This window comes from Eublepharis macularius, chromosome 1 (assembly GCF_028583425.1).
Source record: "Eublepharis macularius isolate TG4126 chromosome 1, MPM_Emac_v1.0, whole genome shotgun sequence".
Classification (NCBI taxonomy): domain Eukaryota; kingdom Metazoa; phylum Chordata; class Lepidosauria; order Squamata; family Eublepharidae; genus Eublepharis; species Eublepharis macularius.
The window spans coordinates 222,975,639-222,999,971 of record NC_072790.1 but is presented as its reverse complement, the minus strand read 5'-3'; the positions used below and the strand labels follow the sequence as shown (position 1 = coordinate 222,999,971).

Genomic DNA, 24,333 nt, shown 5'->3' with positions numbered 1-24,333 from the left:
TCGTGTTGCTATCCCACCCATTCATGCTTCTCTCCTTGCCCTCATTTTATCCTCAAGGTAAGAGCCCTGTGTGGCTGAGTGATTGGCCCGAGGTCACCATTAGATTCCTGGCAATATGATAACCATCTTCAAGTACTTGAAGGGCTGTCCTGTAGAGGATGGCGTGCAGAGTTGTTTTCCATTGCCCCGGAAGGTTGGACCAGAACCAACAGGCTGAAATTAAATCAAAAATGTTTTCGGCTAAACATTAGGAAGAACTTCCGGAGAGTTAGAGTGGTCCCTCAGTGGAACAGGCTTCCTCAGGAGGTGGTGGGCTCTTATTATTGGGAGTTTTTTAAGCAGAGGCCAGATGGCCATCTGACAGCAATGCTGATTCTGTGAACCTGGGCAGATCATGAGTGGGAGGGCAGGAAGGGTTACATCAGTGATTAGTACTTGTGGCCCCTTCTTACACACCCAGGTTAATCCTGATCGTCACTTTGGGGTCAGGAAGCAATTTTCTCCATGCTAGTTTGGCTAGGGAGCCTAGAGGTGTTTCCCCATCTTCTGGGCATGGAACAGGGGCCGCTGGGGGTGTGGGGGGGGAGGTAGTTGTGAATTTGGACTAGATGACCCTGGAAGTCCCTTCCAACCTTATTATTCTATAATTCTATAATTCTATTCTATGGCAGCAGAAGGATTTGAAATAAAAGGTCCAGAGTCCAGAGTTCTAGCCACTATACTACACTGGCCTTTAATTTTGCATTCAAATGCTTCCCATAGTCGTCTCCATTTTGCTGGGGCAGGGTAAGAAGCTGCATGGTTTCTCTCTCTCTAATATTCCAGCTCCTGACCTGGATGGCTCAGGGTAGTCCAATCTCATCAGGTCTCAGAAAGTAAGCAGGACTGGTCCTGTTTTGTATTGGAATGGGACACCAAGGTTGCTGAGCAGAGGGAGGTAATGGCAAACCATCTCTGTTCACCTCGTGTCTGGAAAACCCTACAGGGTTGCTATAAGTTTAATGTAGAGATGGGCATGAACCGAAATATGAACCAAAATTAAGCACGAACCAGGCCGGTTTGTAGTTCGTGAACCACGGTTCGTCAGATCCCATTTCTGATGAACCGCCACGAACTTTAGGCTGCTTCATTTGGTTCGTTTTTTTGGTTCATCACTGCAGATAGCCAATCAATCAGTTTCCTAGACAACAGGGGATGGACTTCCTGCAGACCTTCTTCTGACCTAGAAGTGAACTTCTGCTGGGCTGGAAGTGATGATTTTCTGACCTGGATGTGACGTTTTCATGAACCAAACGAACTGGTTCGCAAACCAGGGGCAAGTCTCTGAAAGTTCATGGTTCGTGGTTCATGAAATTTGACGAACCACGAACCACATGGTTCAGTTTCCCCCCGGTTCGTGCCCATCTCTAGTTGGATGCGACTCTCTCTATATTTTCAAGCTGGTCCATTTTGCCTGCTGACTCCCAAAGCAGACTGTATGCAAGTGCTCAGATCAGGATTTTGTGTGTTCTTGAATAAAAATGTGTTAGTCTCTAAGATTCCACAGGACTCCAGTTTGTTTTTGCATGAGAATTGTTACTCAATTCAGTAAACCCTGTGTGATGACCAGGAAGAATTCCACTAATGGTGCAAGCACAAAAGTAGCACATACATTCAAATAGCTCAAGATGAGTTAGTCTGACTGTAGCAGTAAAAAAAAAGCAAGAGTCCAGTAGCATCCATAAGGCTAACAAAATTTGTGGTAGGGTATGAGCTTTCATGAGTCACCGCTCATTTTTTCAGATACACCTAGACTGTGAGTCTGTTTGTCCTTACGTCTTGGAGAGTGGAGTAATTAAAGCCAAATGATAACAGCCGATGAATGACAATGGCAGGCGTGATTGGATAGGGTGGGGTATGCAGAGGGGAGGTGGGTGTGGAGAAATCAGCATTGGTAATGAGACAGGAAGCCTAGGTCTCGATTCAGTCCAGGTGGATGCATTATCTTGAGCTTTGTTATACATTCAAATGGTAGCTGATTATCATGACCTGCCCATGATGACATGGAGAGGCCATGGCAAAGTGGCAGAGCATCAGCACTGCATGCAGAAAGCCCCAAGTTCAGTCCCCAACATCTTCATTTAGAAGGACCAAGTAGTAGGTGATACCAAAAACCTCCACCTGAGACCCTGGAGAGCCACTGCCAGTCAGAAAAGACAATACTGACCTTGATAGACTAATGGCCTGCCCAGGGCAATGTTAACTAATGGGTAATGGGCAACTGCCCCCAGGCTCCATGCTGGGGGAGGCCTGACAACCCAAGACCTCCCAACGGAGGGCACCGTGGTTGCTTGCACTTCCCTAACTGGAACTTGGGCAGCCAATACGGCAGTGAGACAGCCCCTGGCAGCTGGACTCTGGTGACAGGGATCCTTGCAGAGGGTAGCAGATTCTAGGCCTCTAACCTGGATTTTCCCCAAGGCTCCAGAATCACTAAGATTGCCTGGGGTCTGACTCAATATAAGGCAGCTTCATATTTTCATGACCTTGAGTCACATGAAGTCCCAGGAATGTTGTATCTCATGTGCATGTGGCCAACAGCAACTATCCAGGCAGCTGCCATGTGGAATGCTGTCAACTCTACAGAGGTAACACCACTCAAAATACTGCTAATTTAAAATTGTGAACCAATCAGTGATGTGATGGGGTTCTTATTGTTGCCGCACCAAATCTGATTGGCTAGGTGACTTGTGACATTTATCACCTTTGTGACATGATCCCTCATCTGCTGGAATTGCTTAGGAAAGAAGGGTGCTTGCATGAATCCGATGAAGCAGGTTCTAGTTCACAAAAAACTTATGCTAGAATAAAAACTTGTCAGTCTTTAAGGTACCACAAGACTTCTGTTTATTTTTGTTTACAACACGTGTCACTTAGTGTTTAGAAGCAGTGAGCTGGCTTGAAATAGAAGGGTTTCAATTTTTTCATTCTCTGAAATCCCTGGACTAATCACCTGATGTGGTCTGAGATACAGAACGGACAAGCAGCGGCCCTTCCTAAATGGGATGCCTGGATGTCCTGCTGGCCTTACTCAACACCGTTAGCATGTCAAAGCATTGTTCATTTTGTTCTTGACACTTTAATCCAAGAGAGATAAATGCTGAGGTTGAGGCTGTGTGCGATCAGTTGACTGCAGCAGTCTGCACGTTGCCGGATGAGTCTACTGACCTTACATTTTTGACATTTCTATTATTTTCTCAAATAGGCAGAGCTGTCTTTATTTTTCCCTGGTCCCCGTCCCCAACTGTCACCCTTTATTAATGTGCTTGGCAAAGAGATGTTTACCCTCAAAGTGGCACCGAAACCTCACAACTCAGAAGAAGAAAATAGAGCATATGCTATTAATAAGGAATCGACGGAGGAGATGGGCCCATGTGTTAAAGTCACAGCCAGACAGATCCCAGCTACGGAGCAGCCAACAGAAGCAGACTGTGTAGCCTGCAGCTGCTTTGCCTTCTGGTTGGACAGTCTTTGCTGGACATTATTAGCTTCAGTGGGGTGAGGTGGAGGCTGCTCAAAAATCAATGCCATTAAATGGTTAGCTTTATCTTCCATGAAAATGTCAGCTACGGCTCAACTAGCCAAGGGAAATCTGTAAGGCTTATATGCTACCTGTAAATAGCGACCGTTTTTTCCTCCCTTTTCATTTACTTATTTAAAGCACTTATATACTTTTCCAGTATGCATGAGGTGACTTAGAAATTTTTGAAACATAATGACACATCATAGTGATCCAACAGTAAAAAAAAAAATTAATTACAGCAACAATAGCAACATTTTAAGGGGGTTTAAACTACAGGCATTTTCTTGGGAAGGAGAGTATTTTTACAGAGGATTTTTATGTTCACTGTTGGTTTTTAATTTCTGGAATTGTAAGATGCCTTGAGTCATAAGGGAAAGGTGCGATAAAAATATTTAATACGGAAAAAAACAAAAATGTTAGAAACCATTAATGTTAGAAACCATCCAGCTTCTGCTAGCTTCTCTGGCAACCTATTCAAATATAATTTTAAGGTGAGAGGCAGAACTAGAAAGGCTTCTGAGGATAGCCTAGTTATTCCCTTTGCTCCAAACAGGATTAGGCTGTGATGGGGCCCCATATATATTTATATTAATGTCTTCTTATTTGTGTATACAGTGGAGATTGGAGCACTATTTTTAACTGGAAATGGAACATTTGGGCAAAGGGAACTGAACACTGCCCATCCCTCTATTCTTTCTGATGCGTTCCATTCGTTTGAAGCATGTTTGTAACATGTTTCTTCCAGGCTGGTAAAGTGAGAGAGGGGGCAGGATTTAATTTCCCTCACTCACCAAAGGTTATTTTCATTTTTATAAAAGACCCCCTGGTTTCTATGTGAATGGGAGGACATGTGAATAAATACATGGAGATCCCCTAGCCATGTATAGCTTGGCCCTTTATTCAAACACACCCCAGTTAGATGTGTACATAGCCTGATCTTTAGATACTTCACGCATTACAAAAGAAAAAGAAAAGCTACACTCTTTTTTTCTTTCTTTGTATTCATGTTAGGGTTGCCAGCCTCCAGTTGGGGCTTGAGATCTCCTGGAATTACAACTGATTTTGAGAGTACAAAGATCAGTTTCCCTGACAGAAAATGGCTGCTTTGAAGGGTGGACTCTATGGCATCCCATCCCTGTGGAGTTCCCTCTTCTCCCCAAAGCCTGCCTTCTCTAGGCTCCACCTTCAAAAACTCCAAGAATTTCCCAACCCAGAGCTGGCAAGCCTAATTCATGCGGAAAGGCCCTTGGAGCACTCTCACTCTCCATACTGGGAAAGAAGATCCTAATAATAAATACTTAGTATTTTTATAGTGCTATTGATGTTCAAAGCATTTCACATTTATAATCTCAGTAGTCATTACAACAGCTTTGTAAGGTAGGCCAGTATTATTATTTCCATATTGTAGACAGTGGACTGAGGCCAAGAGGGAATGGCTTGCCTAAGAGAAACCTGGTGAGTTGTGATGGACAGGAGATTTGAATTGGAGACTGCCACTATGCGCTAGCAGTCCCCCACCTCGTAGGCATCTTGATCAGAAGGCCCCTTTTTTCCTGCTTATTTGACATTACTATTTTGATATTTCCTAAGCTGTACTGAATGATAACCTGAGACTATAATAAATTCAGGGTTTTACAGTGTTTGGGCAACTTACAGTGAAGCCTATACATTGATGTAAGGTACATAACATCATGAATGCTGTGACATGACATTCATGATTCCAGGGGACTCCTGGAGCCCCCATTCCGTTCGCTATGGGAAAGACAATCCAATGGACATTCAGTCTTCTAGTTTTGCTGCTTCTGCATTAGCATGTAAAACAGCCTTAAGACGAGGAAGCTACGTCTTCAATCTATAAGCAAGTTATGTATTTCACTGCTGCAATATGTAGGGATGTCCACTAGCTTAGGTAGGTTTTTAAAAGTACAGAGAATGAATCTAGCAACAATAGTGTCTGTCCGTCTGTCCGTCCATCTGTTGAACTGGATTGTCTTGACTGGCACAGTGTTTTCAGTCTTTCCCACTATTTCAGGCTTTGGGAGGTCTTTCTGATTGGGTCCTGTTTGTATGAGAGATCATATTATCTGTTGCTGCACCTACTAGACATTTTCTTTATATTCAGAATTAGGAAGCCGGGGCTGCACACTGACCCTTCGATAGACAGCATACCTTCCCTGGAAGTGAGCTCTGAAGCAAATTATTTGTTTGTACTTTCTGGCAGGGAGGCATCCTGCCCCACCCCCCAGCCACCACCACTCCTCTGTCTGTAAAACCCCCATCCAGACAAGACATGAGAAAGTGGTGATAAGGAAAGACCATGACAAAGTGAGAAAGAACTGTTGCTTCTCAATGTCTTGAATTCCATTTAAGAGGACCTCTGGAGGAGGGTGATCAAAGGGAAAGCCGTTTTTTTTAGTTCAGAGCCAAAGTGGACCAAGCCCACCATTTTTAAACAATGGTGAGGGAAGTTAAACTCTGATTTTTCCTGCACCTTCCTGTGGTACTTAAAACATTTTTCTCTGTGTCTATCTAACTTCCTATATTAGAGCCTTATGAGGAGAGAAGCACAATAGATGGGTCCCAGAGGACAGTGAGATAAGGCCTGGGGTGTTAGCCCCACCATCTTCACGCTCCATTTTTGTTTAGAAACTCATTGCCCACCCTTCAGTGTTTGAAGAGCTAGGGAAACTCACTTATTCTCTAATTTTCACCTTACAGAGTTGGAAGGGACCTCAGAGATCATTGAGTCCAACCCACTGCTGAGTACTGGTCTCCCATCCAGGCACTAACCAGACTAGCTTCATCAAAACGGCTGTTTCACATGCCCCTTAGACCACCCCTCTGCATATTTTTTTTTGGTGCAGGGGGTGGGTGGGTGAGGGCTCTGTCCGTGATCTGTTAGCTGAGAATCAGCAGCCACAAAGGAACTTCAGAGTGTGAATATGCTGAATTAGAACCGCTTAATAGCCTCAATGGTATTAACCAGGACTTAGCAGAGCCACCACTTTTCTGAGCCACCACTCTGTGTTTATCACGTATGCTTTTGAATTTGGCATAGGAACCACACAATTATAGCTACTGCATTTTATGCCCTGCTAACACCACAGTTCACAATTTCCCCCCTCTCCATGTGGAATCTGAGGTTTCACTTCATGCACTGGATGAAGTGGGCTCCAGCCCATGAAACTTAAAATACATTTGCTAGCACTGCAAGACTTCTCTCTCTCTCTCTCTTTATTGCAACAGATGAACACGGCTGCCTCCATGGAATCTGTGAGCCATCAGCAGAAACATTTGTAGAAGCTGTTGCAGTCTCTCCCTGCCCCCCCCCACCCCCGCCATGAAGAGGGTAGGGTTAGATACTTACTCGTTAAAATGGAACAGCTGAAATTTGACCTCATTCTGTGCCAGAGGGCTTATTTCATAAATCTAGATTCCCTGGCTATGCTCTTATCTTCAGTGGCAAGAGTGTGCGGGAGGAGGGCATAGTTGGCAACAGCTGTCGTTGGCAGGAATGTCTTCCTCTCAGATGGAGTCCAAGCCAGATGGATTATCATCTGTTTATTCCGTAACTCTCCATGAACGTCCTGCAGGAGGTCACTTGGCCATTGCAATGTTTAGTGCTATGATATGAAATATATACCCCAACCCAGCTCACAAAGAGTGGTTTCAGAAAATCTTTTATCCCCTCGTTCTAGCAAGGAACTATCACTGCAATCTGTTTTTTAGTATCCAGAGGGAACTTGAGGGGTACAGGAGTTCTGTCCTGTCCCATATGCTGTTTAACATCTTTGTAAGGTCCGGAATACCAATGTCAAAATATTGACAAAGTCACATTACTCCTACTTTGAGGTCCTGAAGTTGCTGAGTAGTTTCCATGTCCAATTTAAGGTGTTGGTACTTAGCTTCAAAGAGCCCCGTGGCGCAGAGTGGTAAGCTGCAGTCCTGCAGTCCAAGCTCTGCTCACGACCTGAGTTCGATCCCGGCGGAAGCTGGGTTCAGGTAGCTGGCTCAAGGTTGACTCAGCCTTCCATCCTTCCAAGGTCAGTAAAATGAGTACCCAGTTTCCTGGGGGTAAAGTGTAGATGACTGGGGAAGGCAATGACAAACCACCCCATAAAAAGTCTGCCAAGAAAATGTCATGATGTGACATCCCCCTATGGGTCAGTAATGACCTTTACCTTTACTTAGCTTCAAAGTCCTTTCTGACTTGGGGCACACATATTGACAGGCCTGCCTCTCCTTCCATGTTCAAATGCAGCGACTTCGTTCTTCCCAGTTAGGTCTGTTGTTAGGACCTCCTTTGTCTAAGTTATACTCTGCAACAGTTTGGGCACTGGGTTTTTTAGTGGCTTCTTCCTGCCTGTAGAAAAGCCTCCCAGATACAGAGGAATCTGCAAACATTGGCATTGCTCCAGCATCACAATGTCTTTTCTGGCGTGATTCCTCTAAAAGTGATGTCACAGGTGAATCCTAGCGTGTCACCCTGATGCAATGACATCATTTCTGAGTGCACTAGAAGTGACATCACAGTCAAGGCCAATTGTCCCTACTCCACCCTCCCCACCTTCTGTTTCTTGGAAGCTGCCAATGCTGGGCTGGCAACCGTACTCCAGAAGAGTTCATGAGGGCTTCTCCTGGCTTTCCAGCAAGGCCACAAGACAGCTTTCAGAACCACCTTAGCCAGGCTAAAGAATATCCTCCTAGTCGGCCAGAAGGCATCTCTGAATAGAGCAAGTTTTTAAGATTGTGCATCGAAAAGGTCCCTTGATGCATAATTTGTAAAAATCTATAGAACGAGCCTTCTGAAATGGTGGATGGAATGGATTGGCAGAAGTTGCCAAGAAGGAGGGTTGCCAGTTTCCAGGTAGGTAGCTGGAGATCTTCCAAAATTACCACTGATCTCCAGGCAACAGGGATCTGTTCCCCTGGAGAAAATGGCTGCTGTGAAGGGTGAACTCTATGGCATCATACCCCATTGCGACCTCTCCTCTCCCCCAACCCCACCCTCTCCATGCTCTACCCCCCAAATCTCCAGGAATTTCCCAACCTGGACCTGGCAACCCTACCAAGAAGGGATACAACAGCAGAGGAAACCAGATGGGATTCTGATGGGCAAGTAGCAGAGGAGAAATTATGATGGTTACAGAAACTTTGTAGGACCCTGTGAGAGGATAATAAAGAGTCATCAGGGGCTTCCTCCATGAGGGCTAGAAAGAATCATGCCCTCTCACAAGTTGAAAGCCAGGTGTCTGTAATGGGTATTCATGCATGGGAATTGCTTTGTGGATCATCCCCTTAGATATTTATTTTGTTTCGCGTGTGAACTTCATGAGGGAAACTGGAAAATACTGTGAGGCAAGTCAAGGGTTAGCAAAGTGTATTGTGGGGAGCCGTAAGCCAAGGGTGAGTATGGTGAAAGGGGTGATGCTGCTGTCTCCAGATGGAGGGAAACTGTGTAGTAGTTCCTGAGAAAAAGAAGGCAAACCTTTGATTTATGGCTGTCCGTAATGTTGCTAGAGCAACGGAAGGTTAAGAACCTAGTGGCTACAATGATGTGTGCAGATCCTTATAGACGAGGGCTCCATACACTGAATTAATCGTTCCTATTTTATGAGATGGGGGGGGGGGTGGAATAAAAGGGGAAATGGAGATGTTTGTTTACCTTGGCAGGCTGAGCAACTTTGCCACATTCCTAGCAGCTTCCCAGAAGTTCTGTGCTGTCCCGGTGGAATATATCAAAATCTATTTAAATCTTTTCAGAAATTGGCACCCCACCCCAATCCCCAGCATAACCACCTCTGTGTTAGATTCAGATCAAGTTTCAGGACAGCTGGATGCAGCCGGCCTGATCTTGCTCCCTGAACTCTCCGGGGAGCAGGGAGTGAAGCATGACACCCTGATCCTCTCCCTCCCATGGGGGAGGCAAGAAAACAAATGCCTGAAACATCAATTCCAGCTCCCAAGAGGCCCAGCTTGTAAAATGCACACCAACAATATACATGTAAACAACTCAACAAGCCCCCAGGCAAACTGAAAGCAGGTGATGATGTTTAAGTAAACTTTGTTTTGATCTGATATTTGCAAAAAAAGATTAGGTAATACAAAGAAGATAGGAAAAATACTTTTTTCTTACACTTTCCCCCCTTATATCAGCTTACATGAGAGAGACAGAGACAGCATGTGCAGCTCTGTACAAATAATTTTTTTTGACAACAATTTAGCAGTAATTGAATTGCGCTCCCTGCCACTAATTTTTTTCTAGCCTGTAAACATTTTCATAGGCAGGGTCTCCTTGGGATTTCAAAAATCGATCTAGGTGTTCCTCCATGTGAAAAAGGTTGGAGAACACAACTGTAGAATTTGACCTCCAAAGCTGCCATTTCCTGTAGTGGGATTGATCTAGGCTTGCCAGGTGCCCCCCAGTGGCAAGCAAACTCTGGGGTTGGCCACTGAGGTGACAAGCCACCTGGCGATTGCCCGCCACTAGGAAATAACCTGGGCAAATGCAGCTTCCCAGCCAGCATGCAATGACATCATTTCTGGAAGTGATGCCATCATGCTGGCTGCAGGAGTGATCCCACGCTTTGGGCAGGGCCAATTTCAGCTCCAAACAGAATCGACCTGCACGAAGAACAGAAGCACTCCCACATCCAGTGTGATGACATCACTTTGGGAGGTGGCATTATTGCTCGCTGGTCATGGAGTATGCCCATGCATGAAGCCGGGTAAGCACTGTCTTTCCCTCTCCTGCCAGTTGCCCGGCAGACTTGGAAACTCTAGTTTATCCATCTGGAGATCAGTTCTAATTTGGAGGAAACTCCAGATCCCACCTGGAAGTTTATAGCCCAGTCACAGAATCACAGGCCCAGAGCCCGTGCACATGTCTAGAAAGCTGATGTATCACAAATCAAGAACTGGTGACACCTTTGACAGGGCAAGGGCTTTACCGCCCATTCAGCTACATCCTGGATTGCAGCTCATTTACTGTACTCAGTGGGAACCACTGAGGAGCTAATCATCTCAGAGCTAAGCTACAAGTAATGCCTGACACAGGTTGGACACTTGTCAGCTTCCCTCAAGTTTTGTTGGGAAATGTAGGCGTCCTGTTCTTGCAGCTTGGCTCTCCATTACAGCTGCAAGACCAGGATGCCTACATTTCCCATCAAAACTTGAGGGAAGCTGACAAGTGTCCAACCTGTGTCAGGCATCACTTGTAGCTTGGCTCTTAGAGCAGTTCTGGATTTTTGTTCCTGGTGGAACTTTGTGAATGGGCTATCTGATAGATAGACAGATAGGCAGGCAGACATTATTTTACTGAACTGTGTTAAGACTAGGGTTGCTAACTGGGGAAATTCCTGAAGATCGATGGAGCAGTGCCTGAAGAGGGTGGAGTTTGGTGGAAGGAAGGGAGCTCAGAAGGGATGTGATGCCACCGAGTCCACCCTCTAAAGTTGCCATTTCCTCCAGGGGAACTCAACTCTGTAGTCTGGAGGCCAGTTGTAATTCCAGGAGAACTCTAAGTCTTACCTGGAGGTTGGCAACCCGAATTAACATGGATAATGCATTCCATTACCTTATCCAGGTTGTTAGCGACCCTTGTGTAATCTTAAGAATACTTCCAGGGGAGTAAGGCACACTGAATAGACCTAAGTAGGATTTTAAGTAGACCTGCTTAGGATTGCTTTCCTAATCACCTGTCCCTACCATCTTTAGCTCCGGCCAGCAGTGGCGATAACGATAACTGGCTGTGACAGAGGCAGAGCAGGGCGTGTGGGTGTTGCTCTCCCCCCCCCCCAGTAGGGTGCCCTACGGGGCCTAATATGGGTCCTTGCGACTGCAACAAATAAACAACAGAAATCTAAAGAACAACCAGCTTGTACCTTGCCCTCTTCTCCGATCCAGTTGCATCTTGAAAGTCTATTAAATCGAGAGGGATTAAGGGAGAAGAGAAAGTTAATCCTAGAAGAGTCACACAGATCAGCTGCCAGCTGATCCACAACATTTACAGAGCCTTTTATTCTTCTTCCAAGAAGTGTTTGGAAATGATGGACATCCCATAGAGCTGTTGTGCACTATGGTGTAGATGCAGCTTTTGAGAAGAAGGGCCTGGCAAAGAGAATTTGTGACCTGCTGCCCTCCTTTCCCAGTATTATCACCAGCAGCTTCCAGTAGTCCTTTCTCTCAAGGAAGAACGGTAGTAGCTTGGTTGCCTGTGCTTCAGCTATGGGGAGGTCTACAAGAACACATAAAGCGGCCTTATAATGAGTCAGACCATTGGTCTATCAATTGGTCTGTTGTGACGGGCATTGGTTCTTCAGGGTAGAGGTCTTTCACATTAACTACTATCTGATGCTTTTCCTGGAGATGGTAGGGAATGAATTTAGAACCTTCTGAACATGAACCAGATTTGCCACTTAGCCATGACCTCACTCTTGAGTTCCCCCTTCACTAGGCCAACAACTGGAACAAAAGTTTCCATGGTTCTTTGATCACTAGGGGAGACATCAATAGGATCCATGGTGCCCAGAGTTATCACACAGGGAATCACTGCCTTAGAGGCTGCCTCTTCCCTTAAATTCCCTGATGTATGTGTGTGTTATGTGCCATCAAGTTGCCTCTGATCTATGGCGACCCTATGAATGAAAGACCTCCAAAACATCTTTCACTAACAGACTTGTCTCATAGGATTTTCAAGGTAAGAGATTAGTGGAAGTGGTTTACCACTGCCGTCTTCTGCTTCGCAGTACTAACCTGGGTTAGTTGAAGAAACACTGCGGTTGTCTGTGAAAGATCCTCTGCCACTGTCACCTTCCACTACTGCTGCTGCCCAGTAGCTAACCTTCAGGAATTCCTCCGCTCCCATCACCATTGGAACAGTCAATTCTCTTCTGCAGATGTGACTGTTAATTCCTGAAGGGGGTGGATGCATCTTAGTCTGGTGTCTCAGCTTTGACCATTCCGCCTTGAGTGCCTCTTCCAGGAGTGAAGACTCTTGACCAAGCCTGTGCTCCTGACGGTGTTGCTCTCATCTTCACTGACATATTCAAACTCCCTCACCGTGTTAAGGTGTGTATCCAGGAAGGGGGGAAATTTCCTGATGATCAACTCTCAAAGGAATTTAGCACCTCTGTATCTTTCCCATTATGGAATTCATGTCCCACAGTGGCTAGCCAAAGCTCTAAACTGAGCAACATCAAGGAACACTGTAAGTCCTTTTTCTGTGGGTTGGTTTTTGGTCTTTGTTATCAACCATATGAAGTCCATATACAATGTGATTGTATAGTATTATAGTGTTGTGTTTGGACATGAGGGAATCTAGGTTCTAATTCATACCAGCCATGAAGCATAAGCCTTTTCTCCATGTCACACAATCTCTATGAAAAAGGCACACCCAAGTAGGAATTCATATGTGATGCATGTCATCTGGCAATCCCTCACACAGCATTTTTGCACTTTGTTTAGGGGCTAAATAGTTGCTTAGCACCAGGGCTCATTTTGAGAGGGAACGCGCCAGAACACTATTCCGGAAGCTCTGAAAAGAAATTATGTCGGTGGTGGCCCCGCCCACATGATTCCTTTTCCTCCCCGGACCCAGCCCTGCTGCCAACCAGGCCACTTGAGCCTGCGTGGCCCGTCCTCCCACCCTGCAAGCTGGTCGAGGCAGCGCATGGCCTGCGGTGGCCTCCGGAGCTGGCCCCATGGCCAGCCGGCGCCACTGCGGCCTGTGCGGCCCATCCTCCCAGCCTGCAAGTCATGGTGCTGAATGTTGGTGAATGGTGGTGAGTGTTGCTATTATCTCCCTCCCACTCCACATTGGTATGTCATGTTTTAGGAGCCTTTGGGGGGGGGGTTGTATTATGTTCTAGTCTGTAATTGTAGCAGGGCCAGATCTACGATTGCCTGCGGCCTGGGTCAACCCAAGCCCTGTGGTCCCCCCTACACGCGCTTTGGGCACGCGCTCCCGGCACTGCATGATGATGTCACTTTTGTGATGTCATCATGCGGGGGCCCCCAGGAAAAGCATGCCACCCCGCTGCCGCTGGAGAGAAGGGAGCGCATGGCAAGCCAGCCACCCCAGAACACGGCGGGCCGTGGAGCTGGTGGCGGCTGTGTGGGTGGCTTAGTGGAGGGCTGGAAGGCTGCCCGCACCATTCCTCTTCCCCAGCTTGCTGCACGCTCCCTTCCCTCCAGCAGTAGGTAGTGCGGGCATTACGCTTCCAGGGGGCACCTTGTGCTGCTGCCAGCTACCTGGTCAGCGGGGCAGGCGAATGGTGTAGTGGCCTTCCAGCCTTCCATTCAGCCACCCGTGCAGCTGCCGCCAGCTCCGCGGCACGCCATTTTCTGGGGCAGCCAACTTGCCGCCTCCTCTTTGGTGGCTTCGGGGGCAGGGTAACCCCCCTTGATCCGGCCCTGAATTGTAGTCCTATTGTATTGAAATCTGGAAAAACTTTTGGCAGCTGTTAAGTTAATAACAACAACAACATTTGATTTATATACCACCCTTCAGGACAACTTAAGGCCCACTCAGAGCGGTTTACAAAGTATGTTATTATTATCCCCACAACAAACACCCTGTGAGGTGGGTGGGGCTGAGAGAGTTCCAGAGAACTGTGACTATCCCAAGGTCACCCAGCTGGCTTCAAGTGGAGGAGTGAGGAATCAAACCCGGTTCTCCAGATTAGAGTCCCGCACTCTTAAAACGTACATCAAAGTTACACGATAACTAATTTTTTTGGTTCTCCTCCTGTGGGATGAGGGTTGCTGTTTATGACTTAGGTTGTAAAAACAGTAAGAAGTAAAGTCCTATTTTTGGGGTGGAGCCTGAGGGGTGGGTGTTACCTTCTGACACACTTCCAGTGATGTCAAAGGGCGTGACATATGAGAATGAGTTATGCTAATGAGTTATCCTAATGAGTTCCTGCAGCTCTTTTTCTACGAAATGACCTCTGCGCTTTCTCTGCGCTTTTAGTAGCACTTGTTGACTGGAGATGGAAGACAATAATCTGGCCCTGGCAGCTCCGCTATGTTTTGCATTTTGTGCATGATTCATTTCCATGGGATCCCCTAGGTCTGTTCCAGTAGTACCTGCATTTCCCCTGGTGCAAGGAGTCTTTCTCCGACTTAAGAGGCTCTTCTGCCTGATCCAACCCCGTACAATGTTATTCATTTATTTATTAGATCATATTTAAAACATTTCTATGCCACCTTTCCACCCCCATCAGTGTCCCCAAGGTGGTGAACATTAAAAAAATTTCAAACATTAGAACAGTGTTTAAACTACAAATATAAATAAAACATTTAAAACAGTTTAATAAAACATAAACACATAAAAACATATAAACAGGGAGGAATGCTAATAAGAGCTAGTGAGGGAATGCCAAAAAACCCACAGAATTCTTCACTCTCTGGCAGAAGGCAACAATGTGAGAAGAGAGATGACCCAGAAGGCCCCTTTTCAGGATGCCGCCCATCTAGCCTCATATAGCAAGGGCAACTGAAGCAGGCAGGGCCTCTGAAGATGACTGGAGTGGTCGAGTAGGTTCATGAGGGAGTAAGTGGTCCTTAAGTTATACTGGCTCCAAGTAGGGTTGACAGGCCTTGCCAAGCCTCGCAACTGGTGGGATGTTTGGGGACAGGGATGTGAAGAGGCCATGACACTGTGTATGCTGTCACATCATTTCTGGTGAAAACCCAGAATTGACATGGGGTAGCACTAAGAATTAATGAAAATTCTATAGGAATATCTTAGAGTTTATGGTGATTTCTAGAGCCGCCCTCCATCACTTATGGGTTTTCACAAGAAGTGACATAACATCTCATGCACTGCTGCTGGTTTAAATTTTTTTCTCTCCCACCACTGCATGGAGTGGTGTGGGCAACAGGACCTGGGAGTGGGGTATCTCCCATGTTGACTGGGGGACTGGCAAGCCTAGCACCAAGCCATATAGGGCTTTAAAGGTCAATAGCAGCACCTTAAACTGGGCCCAGAAACAAACTGGGAGCCAGTGTAGATGGAATAAGATTGGAAGGATATGGTCCCTAACTGGTTAGCATTCTGGCAGCAGCATTTTCTATCAATTGTAGCCTCCAAACAATCGTCAAGGGCAGTGTGTGTCTGTATAGTATGAATATTTAATTTTTTCAACGAGGAGGGTTCCCAACACTACCTAAGTAAATGCCTGGAGATTGCAGTGCCTAGGAATGGTGGAGTTGGGAAGATCGAGTCACTTCTGGGTGACTCTCTAGGCTGCCACTCTTAGCCTGCAAAGGTCTTTACCATAGAGACTAGGGGGAATTCCTAGAGTGTCAAAATAGATGAGGTCTTTTTTTTTTTATCCCACTCAGTTCATCAGAGGCAGGACATTGGGGCTGGGGGCAGGTAATTCCTCACCCTGGGCGGGTAAATGGGAGACCTATCAAAGACACATAAGTACACTCTTACTGGTATCATGTGATACAAATGCTAGCAGTGTAAGGAAATAGTACCATTAATATGGCTGTGCATTGGGACCTGCTCCATAAGTCTCAGAGTTTGGGATGTTGGGGGACCTGGCAGCCCTGCACCTATACCGCCCTACCTTCTACTGCTAATCCAAAACAAGGCCTGAGTATCACTTCTGTGTACCCAGTTCAAACTTGTCACATGGCCCCCCTTTCTCAACTCCATCTCATATATGGCAAAAAAAAATTTCTGAATTGTGGAATGGCAGAGTCCACTGGGAATAATGGGTTATGTTTGTTCAGTGATAAGGCAAAGGAACTCTCTGCATGCTCTAATGCCCTCTTTCATTACTGCTTTTATCACAGTTGAATCCACCCATTGAACTAGTTTCCAGGATTAAAGCCAGGGACGGGAGGGGCACTCCTTGTGGACAAAATTCCTCCATTTTTTTTTTCTTTTTGGCTTGGGCTGGAGTCTATTTTGTTTTGACTTGATATTACATTTAGGGGCATCTCAAGCTCTGGCCTCAAACCATTGTGGCAGGGGTGGGGGAGGCTGTTGAGGGGCTGATGCTGAGTCAGAGACCAAGAGGAGGCCGGCAGCCGCATGCATTCCAGCCCCTTTTTCTTTTTATAGCTTTCTCTCTTTCTCTACGTGCCTGTTCTTTGCCGGGCGAGAACCATCTCCACTCGCTGCACTTAAACAAACTTGATGGGACTCCCTGAAGACAGGGGGCCGAATGAGGTCAGGCTGCCTGCAGGACTAGGAGGCTTCATCCTGCCTCCTCTCCCCTTCCCTGGGCCCTCTTGCCATCCTGCAACAAAGGCCACTCCCTTATCCTTGGTGTGAGGATTGCAGGAGTGGAGGAGGGCTCTGCGCTTGGCCAAAACACCTCTGGCAGAGCAGAAGACTTCATCCCATAGTCTTTGTATGGCTGTATGTCCTTCCCTAAGAAGATGCAGGCAGCAGGCAGCCTCCCTCTTCCTCCCTCCCCCACACCACCCCTCCTGCCTGCATCTGTGCAGCTCCGTAGAGTTCATGGCAGGACAAAGAGAGCACTGGGAAAGGAGCTGCTTGAGGCTGGACTGACCATCCATATGATACTATCCAGCATTTATTTCCCAGAAAAAGAAGCTGGGGCACTCTAAAGCTTCCTGGAAGCAGGCTGCCTGCACTCCACACATGCTCTGAGTCACTTCCCATGGATTATTACATCATACCCACTGCTGAAGTCACTCTTTAGTGGCTAATGTGTTAAGGGTGTGTCACAGCAAGGGCATAGTCAGGGTTATAATCTTCCAGTGAGTTATATTTATTTGTGCCAGGTTGATAAGGAGACTATTGCAGAGCAAATAATCTAGAATAAAAGATGCTCAGAATTCACGCTACAGGTATTCACACTCAAAGTGTTAATTTATGGGATTTTTTTTAAAGTCATCATCTAGTTTGCCATTTAAAAATGGCTATCTACCCAAAGTCCTTGGGAAGAGAGGCCCAAAATTAATGTATTAGAGATGACCTCTGAATTTTGCTGAAATAAAAATGGAATGATGGTGTGCCTTTAGAAGGCTCAGACTCGGATGAAACAGTATTGAATGTTGTGGAATTTCGGAAAGAATTTGAATACAATCAGCAAAATCGCTTCGGCTGGAGGGAGGGATGAGGGCTTGGAAAACTGCAGAGAGTAATGGACTTGTGAATGCTTTTGGTGAGATGAAACATCTGTGGGGAACAGGAATCTGAAGCAAGTTAAAGGGATTATGATAAGATTAGTGGAATTTCTCAGAAAGGGGTGTGAGTATAAATAAATGAATACACATGGTAGAGAATCAATTATGTACTCTTTCCAGATCAGCCCTCTTCTCTGAAGGTAATCCTTTCATGATTATGATAATGTGAAGAAATGAACAGGATTTTCTAATTTATCATGTTTTTATCTCACCTTTCCTCCAAGAAGCTCAGAGTGATGTGCGACGTTCTCCCCGTGATTTGGGGTAGGAGTAGGAAAGCAATAGAAATGGCTTTCCATCCATCTTGTGGATGGGCTGGGCTTTCTTTTCTGATGTTTTGGGCCTCCTGGGGTGGGGGAGGAAGAAGATGACTTTTCTGTTAGGTAGGCTTGCCAACCTTTAGGTGGGGCCTGGAGATCTCCCAGAATGATAACTGATCTCTAGACTACAGAGACCAGCTCCTCTGTGGAAAATGGCTGCTCTGGAGGGTGGACTCTATGGCATTATACCCTTCTGAAGCCCTCCCCTTCACTCTCCCCAGACTCCACCCCCAAATATCCAGGATTTTCCAAAGCTGGATATGGCAATCCTACTGTGAGGCCATTGTGTGTCCAGCCTCTTCCATCTGCATTGCAGAGGCGCCCTTCCCCCATACACCCTCCGCTCCCTTTTCTGCTTTTTCCCTCTTTCTCTCTGAGGTCACATTATCCTCTTAGGCTTTAAAACCATCTGTAATTATGCCTTGTAGCTACAGGGCAAGTTTAAAGCTGATTTGACCTCCTCTTTTCATTTTCGTGGCTGCTGAGATCAGTCAACAAGCGAATTTCTAATCATCAGCGACAAAAGGGGTCAGGAGATGCCATGGCCTTTGGGGACTCGTCAAGCAATGCTAGAGCCCCCTAGTGGAAAGCAGTGCTATTTCAATGCCTCAGAGCCTCCAAGATGGCTGCCCAGAAGCACGGGGTTAATTTTTTTCCACGATTTTGCTGATTTGCTCACGTAAGCTTAGGTAGTATCGTCTGCTCAGAAGCCTCTCAAGAATCCCTTTTTGTCACAGGAAGCTTCTCCTTGAAGACAAGACAGATAGTTCTCCTGTGATATTGGACCTAATGCAGATGGCTTTTGCATATTTTGACTTCACCAAGGAGGGCTGTCTCCCGAAAGAGACTACCCCCCACAGTTGAAGCAAAGTTGAAAACAAGGTTTTCTAAGTTGTTGCTTCCTTGCATGGAATTCTCTCCAAAATGATTCCTGTCAAACTTTCTACTAATGATTTTTTTTTATTTTATAAAGGTGGCTGCTTTGATTGTCATTTGTTGGCACTGAGCATGCTGCTCTGGACTCGCTTCAATCCTGATGGTGCTTTAGAGTTAGGATTGCCAGCTCCAAGTTGGGAAATTCCTGGAGATTTGGGGGTGGAGCTTGGGGAGGGCAGAATTTGGGAAGGGGAGGGATCTCACCATACAATCCACCCTCCCCCCCCAGCAGCCATTTGCTCCAGGGGAACCTGTGGCTGGAGATCAGGTGTAATTCCAGGGGATCTTCAGACCCTACCTGGAGGTTGGCAACCTTATGCTGAATGTCTTTATAAGCTATATCAGATGGAAATAGGGTTGCCAACTCTAGATTGGAAAATAACTGGAGACTTGTGGGCTGGTGCTGGGAGGGCAGAATTTGAAAAGGGGAAGGAGTGCAGTGGGGGTGTAATGACCAGAGTCCCCCCTCTGAAGCTGCCATTTCCTCTAGGGGAACTGATCCTTGGAGATCAGTTATAATTCTCAGAGAATACCAGGCAATACCTTGAGAATGGCAACTTTAGCTGGAAAGGAAATTTAAAAATAAGATCATACTTGGGGGGAACTGAGTCAGACGGGGAACTTCACCCCAATTATGAACTCCCAGTTCAAAGTTACAAAGTACCCCATGCCAGACAGCAGTGCGCTGATCAAATATTAGCTTTTCAAATGTCGTCTCTACAAACGATGGCTGAGCAATCTCGGATCGCAAAAGTATGATATTAGCATAAAACACCAATTCCCAAAGTGTATGCTGGGATGCGCTGCTGTCCTGCAAGAAAAAGTGAAGTGCTTCATGAAATATGTTGGATGCATTGAGCCCATTTTGTGCAGCATCAGTCCCACACTCTACTAATGTGACTTCATCCTCGGGAAGGGACTAACAATTAAATAACCAAGGCTATATTTGATAGATGTGGGGGAATCCTAGGAACATACCAGGATCCCTCCACATCCAGGAAAGGACAGACACATTTCTGATGGAGCTAAGGAGAGAGGGATGCGTGGAGAGGATATGATTGCTATCCAGCAGTTGCAAGGGAAATGGCTGAGCATTCTGTAGGGAACTGATGGAGACAACATCCATGTATCCTTTTGAGTATGAGCGTGACAAGCTTTTCCAGTGTTACCGTGGGAAAAAGCATACATAACATATCAAAAGTCCGGTATTACAAGTCCCTGGAAAATACAATCCACAGCTCCCCTTGCTCAAGTGTGGAAAAAGGATATTGACTTTCAGTTCCCAAATGAATATCAAACCAACAATATTCTTAGAAGGGGGAAAAAATCTGTTAGGAGATTTGGTTGGGCTTGGATATAGGGAAAGAGAGTTCAGATCACACCAGTGTCCCTACGTACAGCTGCACCATACACAGCCACACAGAGGTTCAGACCTTCCCTCTTTTGTGTTACCCAGCCGTGCACCTCTGATTTTCCCATATCCTCCCTAAGTCTGGTCCAGTTATTCCTCCCGCATCCTGTTCCCTCCTACAATTGTCCCTGAAGGGCAGCTCCAGCCTGCAGACTTCATGGTGTGGCTCTGCATGTGTCCAGGGTGTGCGGACAGGGTTTTGTGGTTAGCATCATAGTGATGGAGTATTGTAGCCTCTCCTGGCTCTTGTACCAGAAGCAGGAGCACATGGACCAGAAGAGGAGGACCTCGGCACAGATTGCCACACCACTGAGTTTGCAGGCCAGAGTGGCCCTCCAGCCATGACTCCTTCCTTTCCAAGCTACCATTATGAATGCGGAGGAAGTGGCACCCACCAGCTATCAAGCCAGGAGGGGAGGCTCCTTTCTCAGCCTACAAATGATACCAATTGTCTGTCAACTGGTACTGACCAGGTTGCTTGTGCTTTGTGTCTTTCTTCCTTAGGGTACGGCCATGCAGCCCCTAGCACCGACGGTGGGAAAGTCTTCTGTATGTTCTATGCCCTGCTGGGAATCCCTCTTACCCTGGTAATGTTCCAGAGCTTGGGTGAGAGGATCAATACTTTTGTGAGATACCTCCTCCACCGTATCAAGAAGTGCCTTGGCATGAGACGGCCAGAAGTGTCCATGGCCAATATGGTCACCATTGGGTTCTTCTCCTGCATTAGCACCCTTTGTATTGGAGCTGCAGCGTTCTCCCACTATGAGCGATGGACCTTCTTCCAGGCCTACTATTATTGCTTTATCACCCTCACCACCATCGGCTTTGGGGACTATGTGGCCCTTCAGAAAGAGCACGCACTCCAGACCAAGCCCCAGTATGTGGCCTTCAGCTTTATTTACATCTTAACTGGGCTGACCGTCATTGGGGCCTTCCTCAACCTGGTGGTGCTGCGGTTCATGACTATGAATGCTGAGGATGAGAAGCGGGATGCTGAGCACCGGGCCTTGCTTAATCGCAACGGGCAAGCTAGCAGTGTGCATACCACGGACACAACGGCTTCCTCGACTACTGCCGCACTTGGGGGTGTGGTGGGAGGTGGGAGTGGCAGTGGCCGAGGGGGGTTCCGGAATGTCTACGCTGAGGTTCTCCACTTCCAGTCCATGTGCTCCTGCCTCTGGTACAAGAGCCGGGAGAAGTTGCAGTACTCTATCCCTATGATAATCCCCAGAGACCTCTCCACCTCAGACACGTGCATGGAACAGAGCCATTCCTCACCTGGCCACTACCCTGAGACACCGTCCAACAGATGCTTCTGCAATGCTCAGCGTTCCGCCATCAGCTCTGTTTCCACAGGGCTTCATAGCCTTTCGGCCTTCCAAGGACTTATGAAGCGCCGTAGCTCTGTGTGAAATTAAGGAACTCTTTTAAAAACAACCCTTAAATACAGAGCAAGGAAGGAAACTAGTGGAGATGGGCAAAACAAAACAAAAACCAGGCAGAGTAAAAATGGTGACAAGCAAACCGATACTATTAACGCTGAGGAAGAAAGAGCATGCATCTTGGGTGTGCACCATGCAAGGAAATGCATAGACAGACCGACTAAGCAATGGGTTGGCCACCTTGGCCAACACAATGGAGTGCTGAGCCTCTTGGGTCTCTACAGAAGGATGTAAGGGTGGGTTCAGTTGTGTTTCCATGTGGATCAGGAAGGGTGGGGGAAATGGCAGTCACTCCTCCAGTGGGGTATACCTTGGGCACCTGTTCTCCCCCGGAAGGGAGTTTTCCCCCCCACACTGTTTAAGTTGGTTAAACTTCTAATTTTTCTTTCTGCAGCAACTCCACAAAAATGTGAAACTTGAAAATAAAAATGTGCACCCTTATGGGAGCACTGGATAGGATGTGGAGGTGGCTCTCATGAGTGAGTGTTTGCATCTAGACGTATACCTCTGAGGACTGATGGAATGATGTAGCAATTCTTTGCATCCCAGTCCAGTAAAAGTGCATGTGTGTGTGTGTGTGTGTGTGTGTGTGTGTGTGTGTGTGTTTGTGTTGGGGTGAACACAGCACTTTCCCACTCTGTTATCTTGTTCTCCATTCATTTTAACAGCAAAGTACTCCCTCACTTGACCTTCACTGGTGTGTAACTGAGTCTCATATGCATCTTTCAGAGGGTGGGGAATCTATTCCTGGGTACAGGACATGTGAAACTAATATCTGTAATTTACTGCAAGATGCCAGGCTGGAGCTGAACAAAAATTGCATTGTAATTACTGTGTTCTTTTCACCTGTGACATTGCTGTTCTGTATTTTTCACTCAGGAATAGGTTCCAGGGTACCAAAGTGTACAAAACAGCCCTGATCATGTATGTGCTTTTGTGAGGATGTCTATATGCTACATATGTGCATGGGCCTATCCGTGCCACTTGCATGTGTGCAGGTCCATTACTGAACATTTTACGCCCCAAAATTTCACATTACTCCTCTAACAAATCAAATTCCAGTGACTGGATCTCTACATTCTCCCCCTCCCTCCCTCCCTTTCTTTGTTCCTCTCTCTGTGCCCTCTGCAGAGGTTCGAAGAGGGAATGCCACTCCCTCTCAAATCTTTTCCCAACATACACATTTTGTGCTTGCTGCGTTTGAATGTGAAGGGTTCCTAGAAATATCCTGATATGGCATCTCCGCACTGTGGTACGGGAGGAGTCTGGTGCGATGTTAAGGGCACAACGTATTCCAACCAAACTGGGTATTCTCTGACCCAGGATGAACTGTAATACCCATGCAAAGCAGGTGAGCCTTAGCAGATGGTGCATTCTGACCTGATATACCCCAGCAGACACCAGCCAGTTGCTCTTATTTGAAAGCCCCTCTATGAAACATCTCCCCATCATTATTTGTCACCAATCCAAAATGTCTGGATTAATTCACACAACCACCATTAGCATGCTTGATGGAGGATGGAAAAGAAATGCTTGGCTAATGATTCTTCTGTCTCTTTATCTAAGAGTTGATGCACACCATGAGAAGAATCTAAGGATACAGGTTTTGCAGAACAATCCCACTTCAGGCAGCATCTTTGAGTGTTCTTTAAAAAACACCCGGCATATAAAAATCTAGTGTGTCAGTGTTCTGGCAGGGCTTAGCAGTTACTGGGTCTCACGAGGAAGGCTCTCTGGGCTCACCAGTTTATTTTTGTTGTCCAGTGCCGGGACACTTAGGGTCCACTTGTTAAAAGCCCCCAGCAACTGGAAAGTGTGGATGAGAGTGGAGGATTAACATCTTGGGGGAGGGATCATGGTTCAGTGGTAGAGTATCTGCTTTGCATTCAGTAGATCCTAAGTTCAAATCCTAGCATCTCCAGATAAAAAAAGGATCAGGTAATAGGTGATGTGAAAGATCTCTACCTGAGATACTGCAGAGCCGCTGCCAGTCAGAGTAGACAATGCCAACATTGATGGCAGCCTCATGTACTCCTGCAAATGTTCACCATCATCTCTATTCACAGATGGCTCCCACTTCCCAGATTCTGCCAGGTCCCAAGAAAGGGTGCAATAATGGGCAGAGTTTCTTTATACAGATGGGAGGGGAACATCAAACCAATGACACTGTGCCTCTCAACAACTCTCAACAACAAAATCACGATAGATTTTTATCGTAAGCTGCTTTGGGAGAGAAACTGACTATGGAGCTGAGTATAAAATATATCAGGTATCATGGGGAAGGCCTGGTTAGAGCTCTGCTAACATGTTCCATTTCTTAACTTTTAGGAAGTTGATCTATGAAGCTGCCTTAGATCATGACGGACTGTAGGGCCATATTGTCTGGTCTGGCTGGCCGCAGCTCTCTTGCAAACAAAGGTCTTTCCCACTGCTGCTTACTGGAGATGCAAGGGCTTGAACCTAGGATTTCTGGCAAGCAGACAAGGG

The 24,333-nt window shown here is 46.5% G+C and overlaps 1 protein-coding gene across 1 annotated transcript in view; it reads left to right on the top strand.

The window, feature by feature from the left end:
* The window catches only part of KCNK3 (potassium two pore domain channel subfamily K member 3), a 90,499-nt gene extending 68,229 nt beyond the window's left edge, over positions 1-22,270 (top strand). Inside the window, exon 2 of the mRNA XM_054987972.1 lies at positions 20,909-22,270. Coding sequence (XP_054843947.1) covers positions 20,909-21,816 — 908 coding nt within the window. The 3' untranslated portion in view covers positions 21,817-22,270. The remainder of the gene's footprint in view (positions 1-20,908) is intronic.
* The last annotated feature ends 2,063 nt before the right edge of the window (positions 22,271-24,333 follow it).